General features: G+C 39.6%; 1 protein-coding gene across 7 annotated transcripts in view; it reads left to right on the top strand.

The window, feature by feature from the left end:
• LOC123500095 (TBCC domain-containing protein 1-like) overlaps nt 1-27,965 on the top strand; it is a 185,822-nt gene that overhangs the window by 58,803 nt on the left and 99,054 nt on the right. For 6 of the 7 annotated variants that reach the window (XM_045248749.1, XM_045248748.1, XM_045248750.1 and 3 more), the window contains exons 5-10: nt 801-930; nt 1,358-1,469; nt 2,484-2,638; nt 3,066-3,155; nt 13,581-13,727; nt 16,129-16,257. In XM_045248749.1, coding sequence (XP_045104684.1) covers nt 801-930; nt 1,358-1,469; nt 2,484-2,638; nt 3,066-3,155; nt 13,581-13,727; nt 16,129-16,257 — 763 coding nt within the window. The remainder of the gene's footprint in view (nt 1-800; nt 931-1,357; nt 1,470-2,483; nt 2,639-3,065; nt 3,156-13,580; nt 13,728-16,128; nt 16,258-27,965) is intronic. The other variant, XM_045248753.1, reaches the window with a different exon arrangement.

Below are 27,965 nucleotides of genomic sequence, written 5' to 3'. Positions count from 1 at the left end.
TTTTTTATTTGAATTCCTTTATCATAATTGAATAACTGAGAAAAGGTCTGAGAGAAGTATTTGATATGATATCTTCAAACCACAGATCAGATCTCATTTAAATGCTATAGCCAGATTTGCCTTCCAAAGATTGATATCCAGTACTGATTTGGTCTGCTCTTACATAGAAAAAAAATCTAGATATGTGTAATGTACCGTTTCTCAATTTATAGTTGATGTACTGTAATTTTGATCCAGTAGAGATATTGATACAGGCAGCTTAGTGAATAAAGAAATGCTATTAGAGTTAGAATGTGTGTTGCCAGATAGGGTAGTGTCAAATCAGCTCCTGCTAAAATGTACCAAACTCTGAATATTATTTTTGTGGTATTTCAGTTTTGTTAATATTTCACAGATTACCTTAATTTCTTGCATTGCTTGTATATACGTACATACCTATGTGTTGTATCATAATTCTTACATCTTTCCTTACGTATACAGGATGATGACATCAACAAATGTAAGGAAACAACATAATGAAATGTTTTAAGTTATAAAGGTTATCTTCCTTTATGAAAGATTGAATGCGACATCAATATTTTATATTCATTGCCTCTTTTCCATATCAATACATACATGTCATATGTTCTAGATTTGTATTTGTGGCACATAGTGGCCAGATGTTGCTTTGTAATACTGCAGTATAATTATCCTTCCTGTAAAGGGCAAAATTGATCAGATAAATGATATGCATGCACACATACTGTTGTTATTGTAATGAGTTATGGCACGTTAAGGAGTCTATTCTTTGTGTCCACCAGATCGAGTTATGGGGAGTGTGGAGGTGTGGACCATGGAGCTGATTGTGCTGCTTTACCTCCACCGGGTGACCAGTGCACACCCGAGAGTCGTTGCCAGACAAGCCTCCCTCCACACCCTTACCACTGACCCGTATCCTTTACCACTGCACCCTTGACTTGTCTGTCTGTGGCTTGGTATATAGACAAATAGAAAGACAGCAAATGAGTGGTACTCCTGGTAATCCAAGATACATTTCCTCCCTTACATATAAACTTACTATTGGATCATCTTCCTTGTTGTAAAGGAAAAAAATGGGATTTTCTTTAAGTTTAGAAAAAAGCTGTTTTAGTAAAACTATAGTGCTACGATATTTTGCCTGAATAGATGTCTGTTTAATTAATTTTCCTTTGATGCTCTCTCTCTCTCTCTCTCTCTCTCTCTCTCTCTCTCTCTCTCTCTCTCTCTCTCTCTCTCTCTCTCTCTCTCTCTCTCTCTCTCTCTCTCTCTCTCTCTCTGTTTTCCTTCCTTAAGTAATGAATTGTCCTTTAGTGATATTTTCCTTAACTTAAATATGCAGGTGGCCCAATAACAATACCTCAGGCTCATCAACCAGGAAGCAGCTACTGGAGGAGAAGCATGGAGTATTTGTGCGTGAGGCTTTACCAGAACTGCTGAGTTTACTGGCTGGGGTGAGTGCCATGTGCATGCAATGTAAAAAAGAAATTACTTATCAGTTGCATTTTTTGTGATGGGTTAAAACTGCAGTGTTATAAACAAGCAGGCTAATTGTCATATGCTTGTAATTGTAGTACTGTAGATATGACATTTATTTACTTGCAATTCTGTGCTGCTGTGAATTCTTAATGCAGGTTGATTTCTTTTCATTATTTATTATGAAATTAATCTTTATGGCATAACTTTTTTTGGATGAAGCTTTACATAAGAAGGAAGCTAATGTTGAAAAAAATAACATTGAGTTTTCCTATGTCCTTAGATGAGTATGATTATATGAGATGTCATTGATAACAAAAGAAAAAAATATTTACATCAAATTTGATCCTCAGTCGAGAGGTCCTATGTTTGACTCTGATATTAGAAAGTTTAGACTATGTAACCTCTGTATAGCTAGCAAAGACTACAGCCTAGTAGAATTGGAAAACTAACACACCTTCCCTTTTATTTGTATGCACTATGTGTGTGAATGTGTACTGATCAGGTGCTTGCTATAGTAGATCACAATAGCAACAAAAATAATGAATGGGCAAGGTATATCAAAATATAATAAATAAGGCATAAATCAATTTACTAAAGTATCATTATCAGTCATAGTATAATTAGTATGTTTACCAGACAATATGAAGAAAACACTCAGTAGAATCAGTTATTCAGCAGACCTACAGATCTGATCTTGACTTTACATGAAATTTCAGGTTTATTTTATTTCAAATTAAAAGATGCAACCACCAGTGAAATTTTTATCTATTTGTTTTATGGGTTATTTTTGTTCTTACTTTTTCTTTCTGGTTGCTGTTATTAACATATTACATACCTTGTATGTTTGAGTCTCTCTCTCTCTCTCTCTCTCTCTCTCTCTCTCTCTCTCTCTCTCTCTCTCTCTCTCTCTCTCTCTCTCTCTCTCTCTCTCTCTCTCTCTCTCTCTCTCTCTCTCTCTCAAATTGCTAAGAATCCATTGTTCACTGAAGCATCTTCAAGTGGAGGACACAGAAAAGAGAAAGAGCTCAGCAGACCGACGTACTGCCAGGGAACTTTTGGGCTTCATGAAAACAGCTGGAGTACTGTCAGTGGATGTGGTCAGGTCTCTTTCCTTCATAATCGGAGCATCAGTTCCAGGTGAAAAGTATGTATTTAGAGTACTTTAGCATACTGTTGTCATTGTTACTAGTAGAAGAGAGATGCTTATACATTAATTACTTAGGATAATTATTACTTTTCACTTACATGAAAGTATAATTTGATTTGTGCTCATGGCTCTCTTATTTTTATCTATCTTTACTACTAAAAGCATTTGTGCTGGTAAAATGTTTTCATGTAATGGGAGTTGTTACAGTTTGAGAGCCAGGAGTTAATGACAGGAAGCACATATATGTGTGTCATATTAAAGAAGCTAATGATTCATAAATGTAACACTTTTAGAGAAATCCAAATTGAAATGAATCAAAGAAATTAGATTGCTATTATGATATCTCTGGGGATGTAATTTCCATGTCTATAAGATTACTGTAAATATAATGTACATTTAATATTCTTCATTTTTATTTTGCTAGAAGTGAACGAGATCTCTTGTCTATGGCAATGGACGCTAACAATTGTTACAGATCTGGCTACCTTAGTAAAAAAAATGCATTCCAAAAGGGGTAAGTACTTATGGTCATTCTTTGTACATTGTGAGTAATTTTCTTTGATGCATGATGACCTCTCTGTCTTGAAATTATTGATAGATACAGTGGTGCCTCGATATAACATACCTCACAGTAATGGGTTTCACTCAATAATGGACTGGTCAGACACTAACCAGTTTTATTATTTTTTTTTAACATTATAGCAGTTTTTTTTTCCCACAAATTCATAGTTCTATCACAGAGACTTGTTTTTCATACAAAAAACCAGCAGTTCCGCTGTTTTACTCACTTCCTTCTGCCGAGATTCAAAAAGTCCATACTTAGTGCTACGCTTGGCAGTGCAATGCCCTGGCACTGCTAAGGGTATCAGTTGTGTGCTGCCTCAGTTAATTCTTGGCTTGCATCGTGTTTACATATGCTGTGTTTTTGTCCACATTTTGCCTTCCATCCGCTTCTAGTGCTTTTTTCTTTTTACTCCTTCCTATTATCATGGAGGAGGATGCTTTGCTGATTCACAGGGATTCTTCTGGTGCTCATGGCTCTTCTGAGTTCCAGTCTTCCATGAGGTCTTCTAGAAGAATTTGCTCAAGACTGGCTGGCATACAGGTCTTGGGTAGTTTCCTTCATGACCCTCATTCAGTCTGTGTTTGGTGCAGGGATGGCTGCATCCCAGGTAAGAGGAGTGGGGAGTGGACCGACTGGAGCCATGATAAAGTGCTTGCTGCATTTACATACCAGTGCAGTTTGAGTTGCAAGAGGGTTGCCAAGGCTAAGTATAGGTGCAAGTCTGCTGACCCGCTGTTACAGCCTAACATCCCCAGTGGCTTGGGCAGTTCGCCGCCAACTGCGGTGCCTTATCTTGTTCATGAGGCCAGGGACTCGTAATCATGACTGTCCTCTGTTCTTTCCAACCCTCTCAGGGGCTCGAGGGTTTTGTCCGTGGATGGTAGTGTCCTGTCCCTGGATGGGCTCACAGCTGAAGATTCAGCCTCACAGCAGGGCTCTAAGCTTCCAGGTGCTCTTGATCTTTCTTTGTTTTTTAAATCTTGCCAGGAAGAAGTGCTTGCTTCTGTTGCTGACCTTTTTGCTTCTCAGTTAGGTGGTTTATGTAGTTCTGTGCCACCCACTACTGACCCCCCCCTCCCCCTCCTCCAGACCTGCCCTCATCCTCAGACCAGGACCTGATGCAGTTCAGTGTCCCTTTCCCCTCGAGTCCTGATAGAAAGAGGTGTGCCAGGGAGAACCATCTGGGGACCAGAGGTGCCTCTTATGGACATGCTGCAGTTGAGATTTGAAAAATTAATTAAAAAAAAAGTTATAGGATGTTTTACTTGAAAATTTCAGAATATTATAAGCTAGTGGTTGTCTCTGATGTGTAAGAATATGAATGTGATTGAGTAATTATGTCATGACTTCATGATGTCATGCATAGAGTTGCATTCAAAATGTTGCACAAGCATTATATCAGATTTTTTTTTATGTGCTTTGGCATGGACATACTTGAAAGATGCCTAAAGAAACAAAGTGAACCCTTTTTTTCAGTTTTTCTATATATGTCATGAGATGATTTTAAAAAAAATTTGTTTCCATTTCATGACATCATCAAAACAACATGAAAAGCTGTTATTTTGCCTCATTAGAAATTTTCAAATCACTTTAGGGAAAAACTGGTCTGGCAAAATGTTACCCCAATCCCTATTAATAAATAAGTACACCAAGTATCAAGGCAGCATGTATAATGGTTGATTTTATACAGTTTTCTTTATATCTCAAAAATCATGTTTTGAGATACGGCTCTCTAAAGTTTTAACAGTTTAACACCCATGCTGTGTTTATCAGAATTAATAGATTTATTATATGTTGTGTTGATCTTTAGAGAAACTGCTCACAAAGAATGATCTAATTATTCCTACACTTAGTACTTCATTTTGGGAGGTATTTACCTTGTGGTGACACTGTCAGAATTCATGGCTCTGGTTCTTTGTGCCTTAGCTGGTACATTTAGCTCACTGGTGGGTGTCCTAAGAATGCCATTTCGTAGAATTATGGTTAATTCTAACTGTCAGCACCTTCCCTGTTCTCCATGAGACAATCCTCTCCAAGTAAATTTTTTGGTCCTAATCAAGATTGGCACCTCCAGATATGCATATTTCTCCTTCTGGTTTCCTCTTCTCCTCCTCCTCCTGTATTTATCTAATTTCCTTTTCCTTGATTTCATCTTCTTAGCTTCTTCTATCAAAAGTGAGATCCTCTTCTATCTTCATGTTTTCTCCTCTTTTTGTCTTCTTTTCATTCATCTCTTCCCTCTTCTTTTCATTTATCTCCTCTTCTCTCTTCTTTTTCTTCATCTCATGCATCTTCTTGAGCTGCTGTAGCCTATTTTGTTTAATCCCCATGTTTCAGTAGAAAGATTAACAAAGGAAAAAATGTAAGAGAGTTTGCAAGCAGGAGTACGACATAATCTCTTCCTTCACCTTTCTCTGTCACACTGGGGTGCTGAATGGCATGGCGGGAAAAAGATGAGTGATTTAAGGGGTGGAGTCTCACCATAGAGGCCAATATTAATATTAAAATGACTAGGAAAAACTGGCAATATACCACAATGCTTAGAGAGTTTTTATTGTGCCATGTCCACCTTGTGGCTTATGCCACTCATGTCCCTTTAAATGTGTAAGAATGAATGTTGCCATACACATAGGCCCATGATTCATATACCATATGAATTTTGAATATTTTTCCTATAATGAATTTTTGTCATAATATACTAAATCCCGACTGCAGCATGCCCTTAGAGCTCAAAGGATGATGCTAAGAGCATCAAGAAGTCTTGCCCGACCTCAGTGGTGACTAGTGACCAGGCCCATTCCTGGGACTTGTCTGTGGGAAAGGACAAGGGGGAAGTGGGCCAGAGCAGCAAGTCTGGCCCCTCCCCTGGGACCTTGGTCCAGCTGGGGATGACGATCGGCACCTTGTCTCGTACCCCTGCCCACTTGGTGGCATGCTCACGCCTTATCCCCCACATGAGCTGCCACCTCTGTCCTGTTGGCCAACAGGAGCCCAGTGTCACATGACTCCCCTATGGCCCAGCAAACCCACTGCCTTCTACCTGAGTGTGGATATGCCCACTCTCAATCTAAGCTTCACATCAGCCATGCTGCCTCTCTCTTTGCCCCTGTGGCACCTCTCAGGATCCACCCGACACACTCTGATAGCTGTCTCCTTGGAGATGACTTTTTCCTCCTCGATAGAGACGATCACCAGACAAATTTGGTAAAACTAATATCTTAGGAGCTAACAATTTCCTGTGGTAAAGATATGTACCACTACATTATAATGTGACCCAGTAGTTTGCTGAGAACTTTTTCTTTATGCCATGAGATGTAATAGCACCCTAATCTAACCCACTAACCTCAATGACAGGAAAGTGACAATTGTGAAAATTAACCAAAAACAATGAATAGTATAAATGTACAATATGGAATGAATGAAACAAACTGTCTAATATGAAAAATATTAATGTTGCAAAACTTACCTATTGTAGGTGGACTGTCTGCCAGGCAGAGGTCTGAAGCCACTTTTTACTGGGGTAACCACTGTCACCCTCAAGGTGGCGTCCAGCTGGCACTGTCCTCCTCTCAGACCCCTGGTAGAGTTCACTTTCCCTAAGAATCCTTGCATGTGAGTCACATATATCATTCCTGCACGGTCTAACTGGTACCTCTTTATCAGTTTTGAGTCACTTAGTTCAGCTAACATGTCTCTACAATCACGAAGACTTCTCAGGTGGCGTTGCCGCTGTCCCACTGCTTCCGCCATGTTGACTCTTATGATTCGATATAGCAACGCTATTCCTGCTTCCACCCAAACATAACGGCATCTTTTGGGTGTCCCTTATTTTTTCCCCTATCCTTTTTGAGGACAAACTCCAGGAGGCTATCCATTCCTCTAAAAGTGATGCTGATGTGGCTGTTTACAAGACCGTGGTCAGGGCTCTGGCACATCCATGTTCTGTCCCTGGTACACTGCTGGTGGAGCATGGTTCATGGCCTTCTTTCCCAATACCACAAGCCCTGATTCCTTTACCACTTAAGGACTAATCCCATCTTCATGCCTAAAGGACTCCCGGGGTGGGCCTTCCAGGTCTCTTTCCTTTCGTCCCAGTGGGCCACGTGGCGGATGGAAGGGCAACCCCTTTCAGAAGTGACAACTTTCCCCACCAGGGGACAGTTGTGGGCTGTTTGGCCCAAAGGTGGGAGGGTTGGCTCCAGATAGGGACAGAGAAATAGGTCCTCAGTGTTTTGAGGGAAGGCTACAGAATCTCCTTCTCTGCCCCACCTGCCTCTCACTAACCACTTCAGGGACTTCAGAGGCTATGGCCTAGGATCTCTCAAAAGACAAGTCCTTCAGTTGGAACTCCAGCGACTGAGGGACAAAAGTGCCATGGAGGAGGCGCCCCCTTCCCCAGGTTTTTACAACCAAATGTGTGTGGTTCCAAATGCCTCTGGTGGGTTCAGACTCATCGTTGACCTCTCCATTCTCAACAACTACGTCATCACCAACAAGTTCAATATAGAGACTTTTTTTTACAGTAAGGCCTATAGCGCCTGTAGGCACACTTGAAGAGTGTATGGGAAGTGCTGTTCAGCTTCCGCCCATTAGTGGCGCAGGCAATTTTATTTATAGTGGTACCCATATTAGGGCCCATATCACCACCCAAGCTCATCTTGAGTGTAACCACCTAGAACCTGGGTATCATGGTGACATGTAGGTAATTTTAAACCACTCGACAAATGGCAAAGTGTTTTAAGGCTGTACGTGGTGGGATTCGAACCTACGCGTGGACGTCTGCCCGATCCCACGCTCACCACCTTATCCAATATCCCACTGTCAGGACAGTTTTGTCTGCAATACATCAGAATGACTGGATGGTGTCTCTGGATCTGAAAGACATCTACCTTCAGATTCCTATTCACCTGGACGGCCAGCACTTCCTGCACTTTACTTGGGAGGGTGTCCACTTTCAGTCTTGGGGTGCTCTGCTTCAGCCTCTTTACTGCCCCACAGGTCTTTGCTCATCTCACGGCTCTCGTCTCTACAGAGTTCCATCGTCAGGGCTTCCGCATCCTCTGTTATCTGGATGACTGGCTGGTCCTGTCTTTATCTACAGACAAGGCTCAAAGAGCCACAGATTGTCTCACCACCATGTGCTCTTCCTTGGGGATTTGCAGAAACTGAGAAAAGTCCTCCCTGATGCCAGAACAGGAGAAAACCTTCCTAGGGTTGGTGATTTGCTCCCCTCTTTTGAAGGATTTTCCGACAAAACCTGCAAGACAATTATCTCCTTCCTCAACTGTCAGTCCCTCACCCCTACAAGGGACTGAATGAGACTTCTCAGACACTTATCCTCTCTCATTCATCTAGTTCCAGGGTCGAGGAGAAGAATGTGCCTTCTACAGATCCAACTCAACCAGCAGTGGGGCAGATGTTCAGTGGCAGACAACCATCCCATTAACTGGGACACCAGTAGCTGGAAGGAGTTGAAATGATGGCTGGAGACCCAGAACTGGGAGCAGGGTTAACCTCTCCAGTTGGCCATCCCAGACCTCCCTATTTATACGAATGCCTCCAGGATACAGTGATTGGCCTCTGGGACAGCCAGAAGAGGCTCCTCCACATCAACGTTTTGGAACTTAGGGCGATACGCCTGGGGCTCCACCACTTTGCAGAGGTGTTGCAGGATTCCGTAGTTGCTGTCTTCTTTGATAACTCCATGCTTCTTGCATACCTGAGCAGGGAAGGGGGGCTACTCACTCCACCCTTCTCAAAGAGTCACAAGAGATCCTAGAGTGGGCAGACACTCATTCAGTGAAAATACTGACTCAATTTTTCAGAGTTTCCACAGTGTGGTGGCAAACTGCCTAAGCAGGCAAAGCCAGGTCCTGTCCACAGAATGGATCCTACACATGGATGTGTGCTGCCTAGTTTGGCAGGTTTGGGGCTATCTGATGGTGGATCTCTTCACCACATGGCTCAACTCCAGGATCCCGAACTTTGTGTCCCCTTTTCAGGATCCTGAAGCTATGGTCACAGATGTCTCTCTACAACTGGGGTAATCAGGATTTGTATGCCTTCCCTCCACTTCCTCTTATCAGGAAAATGCTCAACAAGCTTTGGGCATCCAGGAATACTAGTCATCCTTGTAGCATCGTACTGGCCCAAGAAGGAATGGTTTCCAGACTTGTTAGGGGCGTTGATAGAGCCATTCTGATGCTTTCCACTCTGATGGGACTTTCTGAGACAGCCTCACTCCCACTGGTTCCTCCTCGGTCTCCACGCGCTTCAGCTGACAAGGTGGAGACTGTCAAGCAATTTTTAAGATACTAAGGCTTTTCTTCTAAGGTTGCATGTTTCTTGGCATATGCCAAGAGGCCCTTTACTACATTAAACTATCAGCATAAGGGGTAGAGATACAGAAAATGATGCCAAGACGGCAAGCATACCATTTCCAACCCCATGGTCCAGAAAGTTGCCGATTTTCTTGTTTATTTGCGTCAAGTTTTTCAACTATTCTCCATCAAGGACTACAAGGCCATGCTCAACAGCATCTTTGCTGTCAAGGGATTGGATCTCAACAATGACTTGATTTTGAGACATATTATTAGGGCTTGGTCCTTCCAGCCACACAGGCCCAATGGGGATCTTACCCCCTCTTGGAACTTGGATGTGGTGCTTTGCCATTTGACCAAGACTTCTTTTGAACCTCTTAGGCTCTCATCCATCAGAGACCTAACAAGGAAGACCCTCATTCTTCTCACTCTTGCAACAGCACAGAGGGTTGGAGAGATCCAAGCCCTCTCACACACCACAAATTGTCAGGAACAGGAGCTTCTAGTCTATTATATCCCAAAGTTTATTGCCAAGATGGATACAGAAGCCCACAGTACTCCACGGAAATTCTGTATTAAAGAGTCTTGCATCTTGTGTGGGTTCAAAAGATGAGGAGTGACTCTTATGCCCCATTCAGGCACTAAGTCACTACCTACATTGGGACAGCTTCAGCTATGAAACCTAGGAACCTTTTCCTCACTGTTAAGTATCTGCCCAGACTCATGTCAAAGTGATCTTCTTCCTCTGGGATACCATAAAAGCAACTTGTGCTTCCATCCCTGACTCTACCTGTCTCAAGTTTAAGGTTCGGGCACATGACATCCGTGGTATTGCTACCTCCATGCTTATGTGGAAGAACTGCTTTGTCTCTGCCATCCTTAGAGTAGCCCACTGGAGGACACAGTCAATCTTTGCTGACCATTAGCTTTCTGACATATGAGAAAGGAGGGAGATATCTTCACCTTGGGCCCGGTTGTCATGGCTGGACACATGGTCACCTGATAGACTACCCATGGCCCACAACCCCATAGGAAGGCCACTCAAGCTGTCTTTCATTGGGGCACTCTAGTATCAGACTAACACCTTTGGGCTGGGAGAAGGGTTCAGCAGCAAAGACTGAGCACCTTTCTCGGGCTCACCCTCTTGGACCAGAGCCTGCGAGCACTCCTAGGGCACTTACCAACAGTCACCTTGGGCTTCCTCTTTTGTTGAGATACAAGGGTGATGGAGAACTCCCATGTACTTAACTACATTATTCAGCCCACTCTCTACTGCTGAACCTCAATCAAAGGTTGGTATCTCTACAATGGATAGTCATTTCACCTTCTGCACCTGGTATATCATGTTGATTCCCGCCTCCATCAATGTTGGAGTTTGCTAATTTTTTATTATGAAAAACTAGTTACTGTAATAGAAATGTAATTTTAGAACTAAAATTAATTTCTTCACTCTACTGTTTTCATACAAAAACAAGTATGCATAGTGCCAAGTGGGGATTTTTTGAATCTCAGCAGAAGGAAGTAAGTGAAACTGCAGAACTGCTAATTTTTTGTATGAAAAATGTTTTTTTTTTAATGTAAGAGGGAAACTAGCCAAGGGCAACAAAATATTAAAAGAAGGCCCACTTCAAATGCAAGTTCCTTAAAAGACTGGAAAAAGTTAGCTGAAAGACAGGGACAAATGTCTTGAAACCTCCCCTTTAAAAGAGGTCAAGTCGTAGGAAGATGAAAATACAGAAGCAAGCAGGGAGTTCCAGAGTTTACCAAAGAAAGGTATGAATGATTGAGAATACTGGTTAACTCTTGTATTAGAGAGTTGGACAGAATAGGGATGAGAGGAAGAAGAAAGCCTTGTGCAGTGGGATCACAGGAGGAGGGGAGGCATGCAGTTAGCAAGATCAGTAGAGCAGTAAGCATGAAAGTAATGATAAAAGATAGAAAGAGATGCAACATTTCAGTGGTGAGAAAGAGGCTAAAGCTAGTCAGTCAGAGGAGGGGATTGATGAGACGAAAAGCTTTTGATTCCACCATATCTAATAAAACTATGTGAGTGGAACTCCCCAAACATGCAAAGAGTACTCCATACAAGAATGGATAAGGCCCTTGTACAGAGTTAGTAGTTGGAGGGGAGAGAAAAAAAGGCGGAGATGCTGCAGAACGCCTAACTTCAGAGAAGCTGTTTTAGCAAGAGATGAGATATGAAGTTTCCAGTTAAGATTAAGTAATGTATGTGAAGAAATTAATTTCAGTTCTAGAAATTGCATTTCCCGAGTGGCTACGTCAACGAATACACATATGACATGATAAGCAAGCCAAAAAAAGGCTTGCTAGATACCATTGTAACTTGTTTTGTTCGTCTATGATTTACAAAACTTGTAATAAAGTGGAGAGTGGTGACCACTTGCCTGTGGGGTGTCACCGGAGTGACTCATGGTGATTTGGGGTCCTGGTCTGGTTGGACTTGCAGCCTGCCCAATTGAAGTGTTAGTTATGCATTTCTTCTTTAATGTTGTTGGGCAAGTGAGGATAATGACACTGCCATACTGAGAGAGAGAGAGAGAGAGAGAGAGAGAGAGAGAGAGAGAGAGAGAGAGTTGCAGCTGATGAAAATGCAGACAACAAAAGCATTTATCTTTTACTGGTCTTTGGAGGTCTACAATTTTATTTGTTTTTCTTTTGACTGAGGGTAATTAAATATGAAGTAGGCTAGGTTTTCTTCTTCTAGATGATATAATGAGCAAATTGTGTATCAGCTTGGTAACAGAAAGCAATATCAACAACACAGCTGTCGATCTCTCTCTCTCTCTCTCTCTCTCTCTCTCTCTCTCTCTCTCTCTCTCTCTCTCTCTCTCTCTCTCTCTCTCTCTCTCTCTCTCTCTCTCTCTCTCTCTCTCTCTCAAGTACTTCCTCCAAGAAGTACTTGTTCTTGTTGCAGATTGCTGACTTAGATTGGCTGAGAGTGGCCATATGACAAGTTTGCAGCAGTGCAATACTCTACATCAAGATTACATAAGGTGCGAGGCTGTGAGGTATTAGCATTCAGCAGAGTCACACTTCTGTGCTAAGATAACATGTTTAGGATTGGGGGAACACTTTTCTTGAGAGAACACACCTTAATTTTTGCCTCAACAGCAATGTGGAGCAAAATTTAGAAAGATTTGGGAAACACACCAATTTTATATAGAAAACAGAGGGAGAGAATGAAAGACAAAGACAGAGAGTAAGGAGGTGAAGTGGCATTAGAGAAAGAAGGCAAGCCTGTGGTCTATGGAGAGGTGGCAATAGTGTGGAGGTGATCTACTCTGACCCTGACAATCCCTTATTTTGCTCCCAACCTTTGTCACCTCAGCTATGTCCTTCAGGCAGTCATTAAATGCTTGTCAAGGATACCACTGGACCACACGGGAATTGGCCATTATGCCTAATGGAAAGCTATATCTTTAATTCATCTATTCTTGGTAAGACAAATTTTTATAACTACATTTCTTGAATAATAATGAAGTCCTTTATTTCAACATTGTGTATAATAAGTCTGATTAAATTATCAAAAATTTGTTTTTGTATTGTTAAAAGAGAAAAAAAAATACTGAAAAAGGGAAAGGGAGTGTTTAAGGATCTCACAGACAAACCACACTCAGTAACAGACAATTCACATTAACGTGCAACTTCTGAAGTGTCTGTTATCACAAGGCACCACTGTATTACTCTTTTCATTTCCCATATAAAAAGATTAATAAATCAATAATTTTGAAAGTATAATGGAATAAAATCCATTCAATATTTTTCATTAAAAGATGTAACTTTCTGGTGAACCATGATTCCAAAAAATACTTATAAGGGAAATTTTATACATGCTTTACATTGAAATATTATATATATATATATATATATATATATATATATATATATATATATATATATATATATATATATATATATATATATATATATATATATATATTGATGCTGAGATTTTTTTTATTTGTGTAAAATTGTTTCCTGCTCACTGTGTTAGATCATACCAAATGTTTGAGGGATAATGGCTACTTGACAGATTGTTTGAGCAATGGCTGCTTCAGGGGCTAGACTGGGCACCCCATGGAGAATGGCTGTGTGTGAGGCGTGGATGTCGGCAGCCTTGGCCTGTCGTGTCCTTAACACCTCAGTCCCACCACCGCCTTGTGGCCTCTCCTAATGCCAGGTATTTTTTTTTTTTTTCTTTTCTCAGGTGTATCTCCCCTCTTGGTTCTTTTAAATCTTCTTGTTGTGTGACATATGTATGGCTTTCTAGTCAATCTTCTCTTACATGTGTTTAAGTTTGTAGAACCAATCTGGAGCAAACTTTCCCACTTTATAATGTTCTATTGATATTTCTAACATTGCTTGCTTATAAAGTTAGAGCAGTCTTTTTCCCTTTAACAAAAACACTGGCACTTCTGCTTGACTCAAAACCCTTTGTAACTATAGCTACGATCATGCAATCATTATATCTTGCATCATACAGCGTTATTTTCAATGAGGAACATGCCAAGTCCTCACTCAAGAAGTATCTGCATGATTGATGCTGCATAGTATGAACATTGATGGGATTCATCCGGTTCACATCATTTCATAGGAATCCATTTTTAGAATTTTATTAATCCTGAGAGTCATTCGTTAGCTTAAATCAGGGGTTCTCATTTATTATCCACCCTTGGACACTTACTTATAACTTATTTTGGTAGACCCTTCATAGATCTGTTACTTGCTTTTGATAGGAAAAAAACGTGACTAAAACCAGCAGTCTTTTTTAATGATTTGTTATTTTGCCTTTATTGATTTTGCCACTAAGCATGGCACTATTACAATTGTCTGTAGTGGTAGTGAGAGAATCGGATTTTAGGATTTTTCGTCCCCACCACTGGGTATGAGGCAGACTTACACATAATTCTGCTTGTCGAAGAGATACTTCATCTGTCAAGTACTGCATTGTGAATCACCAATCACATTCTATGTGCTGCATCTTGCATTGCATTCTGCTTAAATCACACATGAATGAATTTTCTAGCTTATAGAAAATTACTGTCACATTTAGATTAGTTACATATTCTTGAATTCACATACAGTGGCACCTCATTAAACATCCATAATTCCAAATCCTTTGGCTTGTACCAAACAGGATACCTAAGAAATTGTTCCCATAAGAAAAGAGAAAATGATTTAAACACTCCTAAATACTAAAATACATACCATATTTGGTGGCATATAAGACTCATGGGCATATTTTTCATTTATTGATTTATTTTCATGTAAGAGGGCAAAATTTATCAAGGGCAACAAAAACCAATTGAAGAAAAGGCCCACTGAGATATAAGATGGAACTCCATTTGAGCGGGGTTTAGTTAGGAAAAATTTTATGTATTTAAACGTGTAATGTTTAAAACAAGCTAGCTTTAGAGTTGAACAAAAAACAAGCAATCACAATAATGAATATATTATATATGATTACAGAAATAAAACAGAGGTAGTGGCTAGTCACAGAGGTAAGGTGAAGAAAGCAACCCTGTTGTCAGAATGTCGGCAACACACATGGCGTATCACTGAACAGGGACAGATTTTTGTTTCCAACACTATTTCGTTGTATCGTATTATGATTGAAAAATTTGATATGGTACCCTAGCCTATAGCACAGTGTTGTAAATCATTGGATGTGCAAGTGAAGGAAATTTGCAAATTGAATAAGGCAGGCCTCACATTTACATATAAGATGCAAGATGATTTTTTAAGATATTTGTTATGGAAAAATGCATCTTATATGCTGTCAAACATGATAAATATAAAAGCAATTAGATTAAATAGATTAAAATCCTAGTAACACTGTTTACTGTATGAACAGTTATGACTTGGTAGAGGTAAACAAGCGTATTGCATTGTGTGGTGATTCATTTTGACCCATACAAGTTCTAGCAAATTAGTTGCATTCCAAACAAACGTATACTAAGCAGATTTTTTCACATCCATAACGGATGTATACTGAGGTACCACTGTATTCTGAAACCACCAACATACAGCAGAACTTGCTATAGTTTCTTTTCCCTTCGCACAGTTCCACATCTGTTTCTTCCCATCCCACTTGTGTTCTACCACTCCATCTTGATGATTCCAAAATTGGGTGGACAAAATTGAGGAATATGTGTAAGTAAACTGTATAGTGTAGAAATGATAGGGTGGAATGTGAAACACTGGAATGCTCAGTTTTTTAATAAATTTGTTTGTGAAATTTGCATATTAACGGGAATCTCAAGCATATTATTTTGTCACACAGTATTGCTACATTGTGAAATACACAAATGTGAGAAGTACTCCAGATTAAGATAGTGCAGGTGATCTTCATTAGAATGAGTAAGTGTAGAATGTGTATAAGAGTAGGGATACTAGTGATAGAGCAGGCAGCTTAAGTTGTAGATTTTGGAGTTATTGACTGGTGAAGAGCTGTGTGATGGTCTGTACTACTCCAAAGAATGAATGAACACAGATGGATGTCAGCATCTGGTAATAGTTATAATAGTAGCTAGTTTTCATTTTACATTAATATTATAGTTCTGTGATATGATATGTTACAGCCTCCGTATGGTGTACATTTGTGACATGATGGAAGGCCTCACTGCATACATGGGAGATGAATCACTGCCTTTCGACCTCAAGGTGCGGCGATGTTCTAAGTCAAATATTTACATTCTGCAACCCATCAGGTGAGTTGTTCTGCTCAGGAGCTTTAACTTGTCTGGTATGATATGAGTGGAATGCCAGCTGGAAAGTGAAATGATAGGTAAAGAAGTACATGTGTGAAAGAAATATGTAGTAGTAGAAACCAAGTGCTTGACAGTCTAGAGTGGATTTTTGATTATGAAGAGGTGGAACCTATTCTGTCTTGATCACCTCCATGAGGGAAATCCTAAAGGGAGTGAGGCATCAGAGAGAGATAGAATAGAGTAGAACACAAATATTTTTAGTTATCTGAAAAATTCTTACTGCTTTACTTATGTTTTGTTGTATACTTAGATTTTTTTTAATGTTACTTTTAAGACAAATGGAAAAAAATGGTTTGATTTTTTTTTTTTTTTTTATTTTAACAACATTCAAGGCAAGTTTTTGAGAAGCGTGCACAGTAGATCCCAGTTTTTTTGCACTTCAATTATCTTTGGTTCTCTGTTACACTTTTTTTTTTTTTCTCTCTCCATTGCAATCTGTTTCTACAACTTAAGAAATCTCACTTTATCACAGAAAAATTTACCAATATATTTGATGAAATACAAGATAGATTGTGACATTGGTTGAGGGAATACTTTGACTGAAGTCTTACTAGAAGCCAATCAAAACACTATATATTTACTTGCCTCCGATTGGCTGCTTAAGATGTGTCTTCATCAGAGACTTATTTTTACTTATTTGTACTTCTGAAGAGCTGTAAATGCTCTGGTTCACTGTGCAGTATAGCATCACAGGTACTTGATCATCTTCATTCATCTCATTCTTCATCAAAAAATACTTGTACCGATTTTTTTTTTATTTGCCCATAAACTGTGACAAATGTCATGTAATGAACAGCATGTAACTTGCATCATATGATGTGAAGTCTATTTTAAACTTGGCAACCTATATTTTGCTCCCATACATCTTGAAATGATGTTTGGCAACTCATGGTGAGTAATTCCATGCTCCCTACCTTGTTACAAATATAAGTGGTGTGTTTTGATATACAAGACATAGAAGAAACTTTTACTTTATATTAGGATATGTAGAAATAGTGTAGCCTACTGTACAGATAGAAATAGATGAACATAAGTTATATGTAAATTTCCTACTGTTTATTACTGTATGTACTGTGCTTAGTGGTTTATCTAGACATCCTCCTCCCCACTACAACAACTATCTGTCCATCAGTTTGCTCACCACTGCAACAACTATCTGCCAACTCACTGAAATACTCATTCACTGCTCACCATCTGCTACCTCTAGGAATGAAGTAATATTTAGTTTTCGTATACTTTATTCATGCAATCTTTCATCTTATAACAACAAAAATTATCTTCAAATAAGTGAAAATAAATTCATTCTATTAATTTATTTTGAAATCTACTTAGCACAAATTATTGTAGTTTATCTACTTTTTATTCAGATTAAAATTTGAAAATAAATTGATTATATTTCTCCTGAAAATGGCCTAGTACAATTGTAGCTTTTTAATTCAAATACAAATCTTTGAAAATAGATTGGTTTATTCATCATGAAATTTACATACATAGCACACTGTAGCTATCTTATTCAAATTCAGATCCTACAAAGTCATTGTCACAATCATCTCTATATTCCTCAAGGTCATCAGAATAACTATTAGAAGAATCACTGCCTTCATATAGAAGGTCATCCTCTGTGCCTTCAAGGTCATTACTAATGCCACATTTTTTTTATGAAAGTACTACTGTCTCCGTTTTACCTTTATCCCAAGCATTTTTACCCACTGGCAAACTTGAGATTTTGAAGGCTTCTAGATGAAACCTGATGGTGTTTGGTCATGTTGTGGGAGTCGTATTCATTCATTCTCTTGAAAGACTTGTTTATGCATACTGTTGACCCACGTTAACTCAAACTAATAGAGCAGCGTTTCCCAACCTTTTCTGACCATAGCACCCCTGTTGTCTTGTCTAAGCAGTCCAGCACCCCTAACTAATATATTGTTATTAGAGGCATAAAATAAAGTGAGGTGCTTGCATCACTTCCCAGCACCCCCAGGGGTGCTGGCTCCCCAAGTTGGGAAACACTGTAATAGAGGGAAATGTTGGTCTGACAAGTGCAAACATCTGACTTATGTGAATTCCCCCGGCCCCCCACCAAAAAAAACAAAAACAAAAAAAAACAGGCAGGCAGTTCAACTTGGGCTTTGGTCACATAAAGAAATAAACTTATTGCTTGCAAAGACACTTCCTTTATACGTACAGTGTGGGAGGTATATAATGTGTGTGTGCCATCACCGTATAGAACAATATTTATCTTGTGTCAGAGAAGCCTCCCAGGTCCTCTGTGGGGCCTGGCTGAGGTGATGATGTGGGGCCAGGCTGGGATGAAGAAGAGAGTCTAGGCTGGGGTAGAGAAGAGGGCCCAGCCTGGGGTGAAGATGGGCAGTAAGGCTGGGGTTGGTTTGGTTGGAAGTACTATTGATCCTCATAGACTCGGACTAATAGGGGAAAGGTTGGTCCAACAAATGTGAATGTCTGACTTATACGAATTACACCCCTCTTCAGAACCTAAATTACTACATGGTGTAGTTTATGTTTTATAATTGAATACCCCTCCCATCAGGAAGCCATTTTAAATGTCTTGTGTGGTTGCATCATAGCATGACTCATGCCCTGAAAAATTATGTACCACTTAATGCTTGTGTCTATGCGAAAAATTTTATATGAATATTTTTCTCGATAAATTTCAATCAACCTTTGATGTGTGTCTCTCTCACTCAGTGACTCAGTCGCGAAGGCATCAAGGCATCAAAAGAGGTCATTATGTGCTTACAGACATAAATTTTATGAGAACTAGAATCAGAAACTTTAAGAAAAGAAGACAACAGGAAACAAATGTATAACTGCAGACAGTTGTGGCTGACAGCTTGACCTTAAACCCTTGCCTCCTCTCCGTCACTTGTATTATCTCCCCCTCCTAGACCCTCGCCTCACTCCATGCCTCACTGCCACACTTCTTCACCCTCAATTTATATCATAACATTGCTATGATCTTTTCAAACACTTTTTTCTTGCTACTTTCATCATCATAACTATACATCACATAACTCTCAAAATAACACTACAAAAGATTATTTTAAGACAGAGGTATAAAGCTGGACAAGATGAGTAATAATTCCTCATCGGCTGTGCAGTACAACAGCGTGACGTCGTGCATGACTTACGGTCAGTCAGTACCAAGCTCAGAACACAGGAGACGCTTCCAGTGCTCAGACATGTGGTTGCTTGTTGGCGGCTACTTGATGGAGTTAGTGTTTCTTGTGTGTCTCTACATGGTGGCTCTCTGGGGTTGCTTTTTCTGCACTGTGGCCACTTAATGGGGCTTTTTGAGGCAGAGGATAGCCTTTGCAGTGCAATGGTTAAAAAAAATTTACCTGTGTTGGTTAAAGCCTTGGCATAGGAGAAGGTGAGGAGAGATTCAGTGAGTTTGAGTGATATTGAAATTAGTGATGATGTGAACCTGATGTGGATAATGTAACCCACCATGTTACACAGGTCCAACTAGTGGGTCTGTGTACCCAATTCTGGTTCAGGCTTCCCATGTTGCCTCTCAAGTAAATATGGGGGCTTCTACTAGTTCAGAAGGGGATTTCTTCAGTTTTCCTGTGCCCTCAGATCACCATATGGTTAGTGGCTGTAAACTAGGAGCTGACTTTTGATATTGATAATGCAAATGGTCCTGTTGTTACAAGCCAAGGACGTCAGGGGGTTTTTATGTATGGTGCCTGATGATCAGAAAACTAGACTGTTGGCAGAACAGTGGTCTATCCCATCCAATATTAAGGAACTGAGGGTTTCAGAGTCTGATTCTCATGCTCTTTCCACACTTGACCCTCAGAGTTGTAAGATGGAGAGCAAGTTAGCCCAAACTAACTCTTTACTAGGCAAGGCATTTATTCCTTTAATTAGAGTTGTGGACAGCCTTGCCAATTCAGACAATCCTGCCGTGGTAGATGTATGTAATGGGGTGAATGATAGTCTTAGCATGTTGCCAGTATTTAATTATGGTGGAGACTCACTACTCGAACGTCTTAATATAGTAGTTGATCTTTTCAATACTCGAACACAAAAGTTCAATTTAACACTAGAAAAAATACCTGATAGTCGAACGTCCACACATGTTGTTGTAAGCAAAGGCTCCCCAATCTCTCCCTCTCCCCTCCACCAGTTGTGCTGCCACAGTCATCAGAATAACATTCTCATGTGTTCTGTCTGTAGTTTTTCATTTATAAACTTATATTAGCACCAAAGGCTTATTAGTGGTGAAAATATCTGTTAATCAAACGGCTGCACTCATTGTTGTAAACAAAGCTCTGGCCTCTCCTCCACTGCCACCATTGCCCCATTCTGAAAACAGTATACCAGATACTGGTGTGCATCCTTAGTCTTGCCACAACCTTGAAAAAAACAGCATTCATATGCATTCTGTAGTTTTCATTTACAAAATTACAATGGCATCAAATGGGTTTATTAGTGGTGAAAATAAAGAATCTAGTGACAGTTTAAGTGTTAGTGAGCAATAGCACTCCACTAGTGGGTTCACAGGAATCACACAAGGTGAAAATTTACAAAGACGTTTTCATGGATGGCGACTTGTCCTCTGACAACCTCCCTCCTCCCTACCCTTCCCGCCATTCTCCCCTCCTCTTCTATGTTATCCTTCACCAGCTTTCACTTACGGTATGTACAAATCAAATTATGCAAAAAAAAAATTACATTGAAACTTTTATAAACTTGAATTTTGCTAAGATTAGAACGAATTACCTGATTTATAGGTATCGATAGTTGAACATTTTGATACTCAGCCATTTGGAGTGAATTAAGTTTGAGTATTGAGTCTCGACTGGATTCAATTCAAATGAGGAGAGATCTCATTACAGACATACTTAAAACAAAATTTCATAAGAAAACTGTTAAGGATAAGAACATGACTGGTGAAAAATTTTTTGAAACCAATATTGTTGATATTGTTAAACAGTTTAAGAAGAATCAGAAACTAATTAATCCTAGAAGGTTTAAGGTGAAGAGAAACCCCACTGGGTTTTGAAAAGTATTTAGTGGTTCCAGGAACAACCCCAACCATTGGGGTTTCCGGAGGAGGGAAGGTAGAGGATAAGGTACCTATAATACCAAATGAGGAATGTGTTAACAATACTTGTATTGTTTTTTCTCCAGTACCAAGGGTTAACTTGGTATCTTCCCAGGTGCATTTACTTTGGTTAACCCCCCCTGAGAATTTTCAAGGGGGTAAGATTAAGTGTTGCTTGGATTTCTGGGCAAAATTATCCAGTTATCCTTGGGTACATAACATTGTTCAGGGTAAGGATTTGTTTTCCTTTCATGTTTTTCCTTCACAACTTCATATTCCTCCTCCTTTACATTTCTCTGTCAAGGACAGACAAGCAGTTCATGCAGCCATGAAAGAGTTTATTCAGCAGCATATTGTTGACAGAGCTTCCAATGTTTCTTCAGGTTTCTTTTCTGATATTTTTCCCAGAGTAAAGGCAAATGCTGCTGTGAGGTTATACTTCTACTTAATTTTAAAACATTTGAATGAGAATGTGAAATATTGTCATTTCAAGATGGCAACTCTTAAAGAAATTCTACCATTGATAACAAGAGAATTGCTTTTTTGCATCCATTGACTTGAAGCATGCTTATTTTTCAGTCCTGGTTTGTGAGCCGGATCATTCATGGTTAAGATTCATGTGGAATGGACTTTCATGGTAGTTTACTTGCTTACCTCAAGGGTTTTCCTCTTCTCGGCTCTTTACTAAATTATTTAAGGTTCTTTTTTCTATTTTCAGGCTTTAGGTATCCTGACTACTACTTACATTGATGATTGTCTTGTGATGGCAAATTCAAAAGAGGAACTTATTAATGATGTGCAATATGTTGGATCAGTTGGGTTTCACAATTAATATGGAGATGTCAATCTCCAGCCCAGTCATAAAATAGAATGCTTGTTTTATTTTGAACTTTAGTGATATGACTATTACACTCACATAGGGCAAGGCCACGAAGATCAAGCATCTGAGACTACAGTTATTGCAAATGGAAAGGATGTGAATCTGGGATTTGGCAATTTTTATTAGTAAGGTAGTGGCTGCAGCAGACTCTGTACATTGGACTCCGTTGAAATACAAATATTTAGAATTTTTAGGAATGAGACCCTTAAACAAAATTGTTGTGACTTTGATGACTTATTATGCCTACATCAGAGAACAACTTTGTTATGTGCTGGTGGACAACTAACATTCATTCTTGTGTGAAATAGATATGCACATCAGCCCCAGACTTATTTATTTCCATAGATGCTTCATTGTTTAGTTGGGGGACTTGTGCAGGCGAACTCATTACTGCTGGCCACTGGGCTGAACATGGAAAGGACCATATTAATATTTTGGAATTGAAAGCTGTTTTCTTTGGACTTAAAGCTTTATTGCATAATGTGTGACATAAGCATATTAGAATAAAATCAGATAATACCACAGTTGTTGTGAACATTGATAATTATGGTAGCATTAAACAACATTTGTTAAACATAACTGAAGAATTTTTTGACTGGGCTCGTGAGCAGAACATAGACTTGTCTGCAGAATACATCCAAGGTTCTATGAATTTTACAGTTGATTTAGCATCCTGTGAAAATGATTTTGATAAAGAATGGAGATTAATGCCAACAGTTTTTAGAGACATTTACAGAATTTATGGAGAATCATCTGTGGATCTTTTTGCTACTAGTCTTAACATCCCGTTAAATCTTTTGTATTCTTGGAGATCAGATGTGAGGCATTAGGCACAGACGCTTTTTCATTCAGGTGGAGTAATGATTCACTCCTTTATGCTTTTCCTCCCTTTAGAGTCATAAAAGACATCATTCAAAAAGTAAGGGAAGACAAAGTGTCTGTATTAGTGATTCTGCCAGTATGGAGGACTCAACCTTGGTTGGCAGAGGCTCTTGACCTATTGAAAGCTGCACCTCAATTTCTTCCTCAGTGGTGTTTATATCTGCCTCAGGATCCCAAACAGATACACCCTGTTTGGAATCTGAGGTTGGCAGTATGGCCTCTGTCAGGGAATCTTTCTGCAGGGCAGAAATTTCAGAACGGATTACAAACTTTCTGTGTAATACCTAGGATGAGAAAACCTGTATGGCATATGGAAGGCATATCAAAATATGGAATGAGTTTTGTTTACGAGAACAGGTTGATCCTTTTTCTCCCCCTTTAAATAAACTTCTGGATCTTTTATTCTTTTTATTCACTGAGAGTAAAGTAGATGGTTCTGGTTATAGTTACAGCAGCCTTGATGCAGCCAGGTCAGCTATCTCTACAGTAGCTAAGATTAATGGGTCTCTAGTGGGCCAGCATGAAATTGTGTGCTTGCTTATGAGGTCAGTGGCAAAACAACGCTCAAAACTGCCTAGGGGTGGATGTACATGGATCCTGATTTGCTACTAAAGACTTTTGATGGTTGAGGAAGCAACACCCAATTATCTCTTTCAACTTTAACCAGAAAAGTGACAGGTTTACTCATGCTTTTGTCTGGTCAGAGGTTTCAAACCATTGACTGTTTGGACATCAGGAATATGTTGCTTACCCAGAGTGAGATCATTTTAGAATTGGTGATCCACTTAAAACTTTTAAAGTCAAACATCATTTACAAGAAATAAGTTTTAGTGCTTTTCCTTTGAATGTTAACCTTTGTATTGTTGATGCCTTAAGGACATATTTACAGTTGACAAACAAGCTGAGAATAAGACCAGATCAAAGTAAACTTGTTAACAACCAGGAAACCTTTTAGGCCTGCATCCAAGGCCACAAATTACTAGATGGGTCAAGGATGTCATGAGAGAGTCTGGTATAAGTGAGGCTTGGTTTAATGTGTATTCAGGTCAGTCAGCATCCACTTCTAAGTCATGTAGGACAGGAATGGTGTGGGTAAGACTTAAAAAGCAATTGGTTGGAAACATATCTAAACATTAAGCATTATAACAGGACCACATTACTTGTGGTTTCCTTTGGACAAAACATTCTGGAATCATGCTGGGAATATGTAATGATCTGGTTTTTATCTCTGGTTGTTTCTTGTTTCTTCCATAGACATGTATGTATGTATGCACATTTGGTGTTTCAACCTTTTTTTTGTTATGTTGGGGATGAGGCTACGAACTGTCATGCATGACATCACGCTGTTGGATTTCACAGCCGATGAGGAATTATGGGATCATTATAACTTATCCTGGTAAGTCTGCAATGATCGGGGTTCCTCTTAGGCTGTGCTATCCAACTATGCATGGTCATGTGTGACCGCCCATCCCATTTCAATTCATGTCCCTTTGTTTTTGGGGAACTGTTTGTTACATAGCTCGTGCTAATGCATTGTCGTTCCACACATCTGCATATGGTTTCATTGTCATTTGCTCTTGTCAACCCTGTGTTCACTTAAATTTAAAATTATGCTTTGTGAATGGTTGTTTTTCTGGTGATGTCCTTACCCACATCACCTTCTCATCCCCAACTCTGGATGAAGTCTGAGCCTGGTACCAGCTCACTATAAGTCACGCATGACCACACATACTTGGACAGCACAGCCTAAGAGGAACCCTGATCATCGCACACTTACCAGGGTAGATTATGATGATCTCATAATTACTTCACAGTATCGTTATCTCACTTCCACTCACTATTACGACTCAGAGTGTCCAGTTCAGTCGTAAAACAGCAGATTGTTGTGACACTGATGATGGCTCCTTCCGAACCTTCATTGCAAAATGTTTAGGGGAATCGTCCAAAATTAATTGATGATTTTTTTTATGTTTTGTTTTCCTCTATATGGTTGGACACGTGTTTGATGACCTCTTCCATAAATTGAGCCCTAATTGGTTTGTGACTGTGACCTGCTACCTTGTCCTCACCTGCTTTCTCTCTAAAGACACAAGGGGAAGAGTGACGAGAGGGAAAGAAAGGAGGAGATGCAGGCAGTAGGGATTAGCACCTCTCTCTCTCTCTCTCTCTCTCTCTCTCTCTCTCTCTCTCTCTCTCTCTCTCTCTCTCTCTCTCTCTCTCTCTCTCTCTCTCTCTCTCTGTGTATTTACCTATTTATGTATTACTGGGCCCGAGCTAAGCTCTCTGTGTCCTGTATCCTTGTCCACTCCTGTCATATCTCTCTTTCATCTGATTGACACACACCGTGTCAACGACATCACTGCTCGGTTTATTCCACTTATCAATACTATGATGCGGGAAACTGTACTTTCTCACGTCATTTAGACAGATGTCTTTTATTAGTTTTTTTCCATGTCCTCGGAGATGATTACTTGAGGTCACCTTTATCAATTCTCTGTCTAATATGTCAATTTTGTTCACCAATTTATACATAGTTATCATGTCTCCTCTTGTTCTTCTCTCTTCTAATGTGGTCAGCCCCAGTTCCCTCAGTCTTTCCTCATAGTCTAACTCTTTGAATCTTGGTACCATCCTTGTTGCCAGCCTCTGTACCCTTTCCACCTTCTTCACATTTTTCTTCATGTGCGGTGACCAGACGCAAGCTGCATATTTTAACTGGGGTCTTACTAAAGTGCATAGTATCTTCTTCATCATTCCTTCATCTAGGTAGTGGAATGCAAGACCAATATTTTGAAGCATGTTGTATGTTTTCCAAAATATCTTGTTAATGTGTTTCTCTGGTGACAAAGTGTTTTGCACGGTTACTCCTAGGTCTTTCTCCACATTGGTCTCTTCAATTTTCTCATCACCCAGCCTGTAATCCCTGTTTGGTCTGTATCTACTTCTTCCCATTTTCATAACATGGCTCTTGTTTACATTAAATTCCATCTGCCACTCTTTACTCCACTCATACATTTTATCAAGATCTTCCTGTAACTTGTTACAATCTTCCACATTCTTTACTCTCCTCATAATTTTAGTATCGTCCCCGAACATATTCATGTAACTGTCTATTCCTACTGGCATATCATTAACATAAATAAAAAACATGATGGGACCAAGCACTGACCCTTGTGGAACTCCACTGGTTACCTGTTTCCTCTTAGACTTCTTTCCTTTCACCACTGTTCACATTTCTCTTCCCACTAAGTAATTTTCCATCCATTTTGCTAGTTTATCATTACTACTCCAATCTTCTTTAGTTTCCACATCAATCTGTTGTGTGGCACTTTATCAAAGGCCTTTCTCAAGTCCAGGTAAATAGCATCCACCCATCCCTCTCTATGTTGTAGTATGTCAGTCACTCTTGAATAAAAACATAATAAATTGGATACACACGATCTTCCTTTTCTGAAACCAAACTGCCTTTCACTCAGAATGTTTTCACTTTCTAGATACTCACTCCACTGTGCGTGTGTGTGTATTTACCTAGTTGTATTTACCTAGTTGTATTGTACAGGGTTCGAGCGGGCTCATAGTGTCCTGTCTCCATATCTCCATTTATCTAGATTTTCTTTAAAGTTATGCACACTATGTGCTTTGAGAATTCCATTATCCAATGTATTCCATTTTTCCACCATTCTGTGTGGAAAACTGTATTTTCCAACATCCTTCACACACTGCCTCATCCTGATCTTCTTTTCATGTCCTCTTGTCCTTCCATCTTCTTCCGTTAACAGCACCAGGTCTTCTTTGTGTATCTTTTCAATATCATTTACTATCTTATACATTGTTATTAGGTCCCTGCATTCTCTTCTATCTTGTAAGGTTGGCAGTCTCATTTCCTTCAGTCGTTCTTCATTTGTGAGGTCCTATAATTCCGGCACCATCTTTGTAGCAATCTTCTGTATCCTTTCCAACTTTCTTGTATCCTTTTTAGAGCTTGGAGACCATACCACTGCTGCATTTTCCAGCCTTGGGCATATCATATCGTGTGTGTGTGTTTGTGTGTATTTACCTAGTTGTATTTACCTAGTGATAACATACTGTTGACCCTCACTAACTCAGACTTATAGGGGGAAAGGTTGATCCAACGAACACGAATGTCTGACTTATACAAATTCCTCCCTCAACACTAAAAAAAAAAAAAGAGAGAAAAAAGAATGCAGGATTTATTTATTTAATTTTGAGTGGATTTAAAATTTTGGGATTACATTGGTCTCTGAAACCTTCAGACCTTAAATCACCAGATGGTATAGTTTATTTTTTGATAATTGAATACCCTTCCCACCAGGAAGCCATTTTTAAATGTCTTGTGCAGTTTTGTCATAGCCTGACTTAAGCCCTACACAGTACATGGCCAGGCATCAGAAATAACATCCTTACAGGCATAAATTGACATGGATTAGAATCAGAAACTTAGAGAAGACAACAAGAAACAAACAACCAAACTATCATTGGGAGACAGCAGGACCTAGAATGCTTGCCTTCCCTCTCCTCGTCCGTCACGCGTGTTATCTCCCTCTTCAAGACCCTCGTCTCACCCCACGCCTCACTGCCTCCGTCTCCATCTCTCCATATCATAAGACTGCTATGATCTTTTCAAACAGTTTTTTCTCACTACCTTCATAATCACAATAACACTATTACAAAAGATTATGTTGAGACAGAGGTATAAAGCTGGACCAGATGAGTAATAAATACTTCACAGTATCATTATCTCACTTCAGCACACTAATAACAACTTGGAGAGTATCCAGTTCAGTAGTAAAA

The sequence above is a fragment of the Portunus trituberculatus genome, chromosome 50 (assembly GCF_017591435.1).
Source record: "Portunus trituberculatus isolate SZX2019 chromosome 50, ASM1759143v1, whole genome shotgun sequence".
In the NCBI taxonomy this organism is placed as follows: Eukaryota; Metazoa; Arthropoda; class Malacostraca; order Decapoda; family Portunidae; genus Portunus; species Portunus trituberculatus.
Note: the sequence above shows the minus strand (reverse complement) of the source record. Positions and strands in the feature narration are given on the sequence as shown.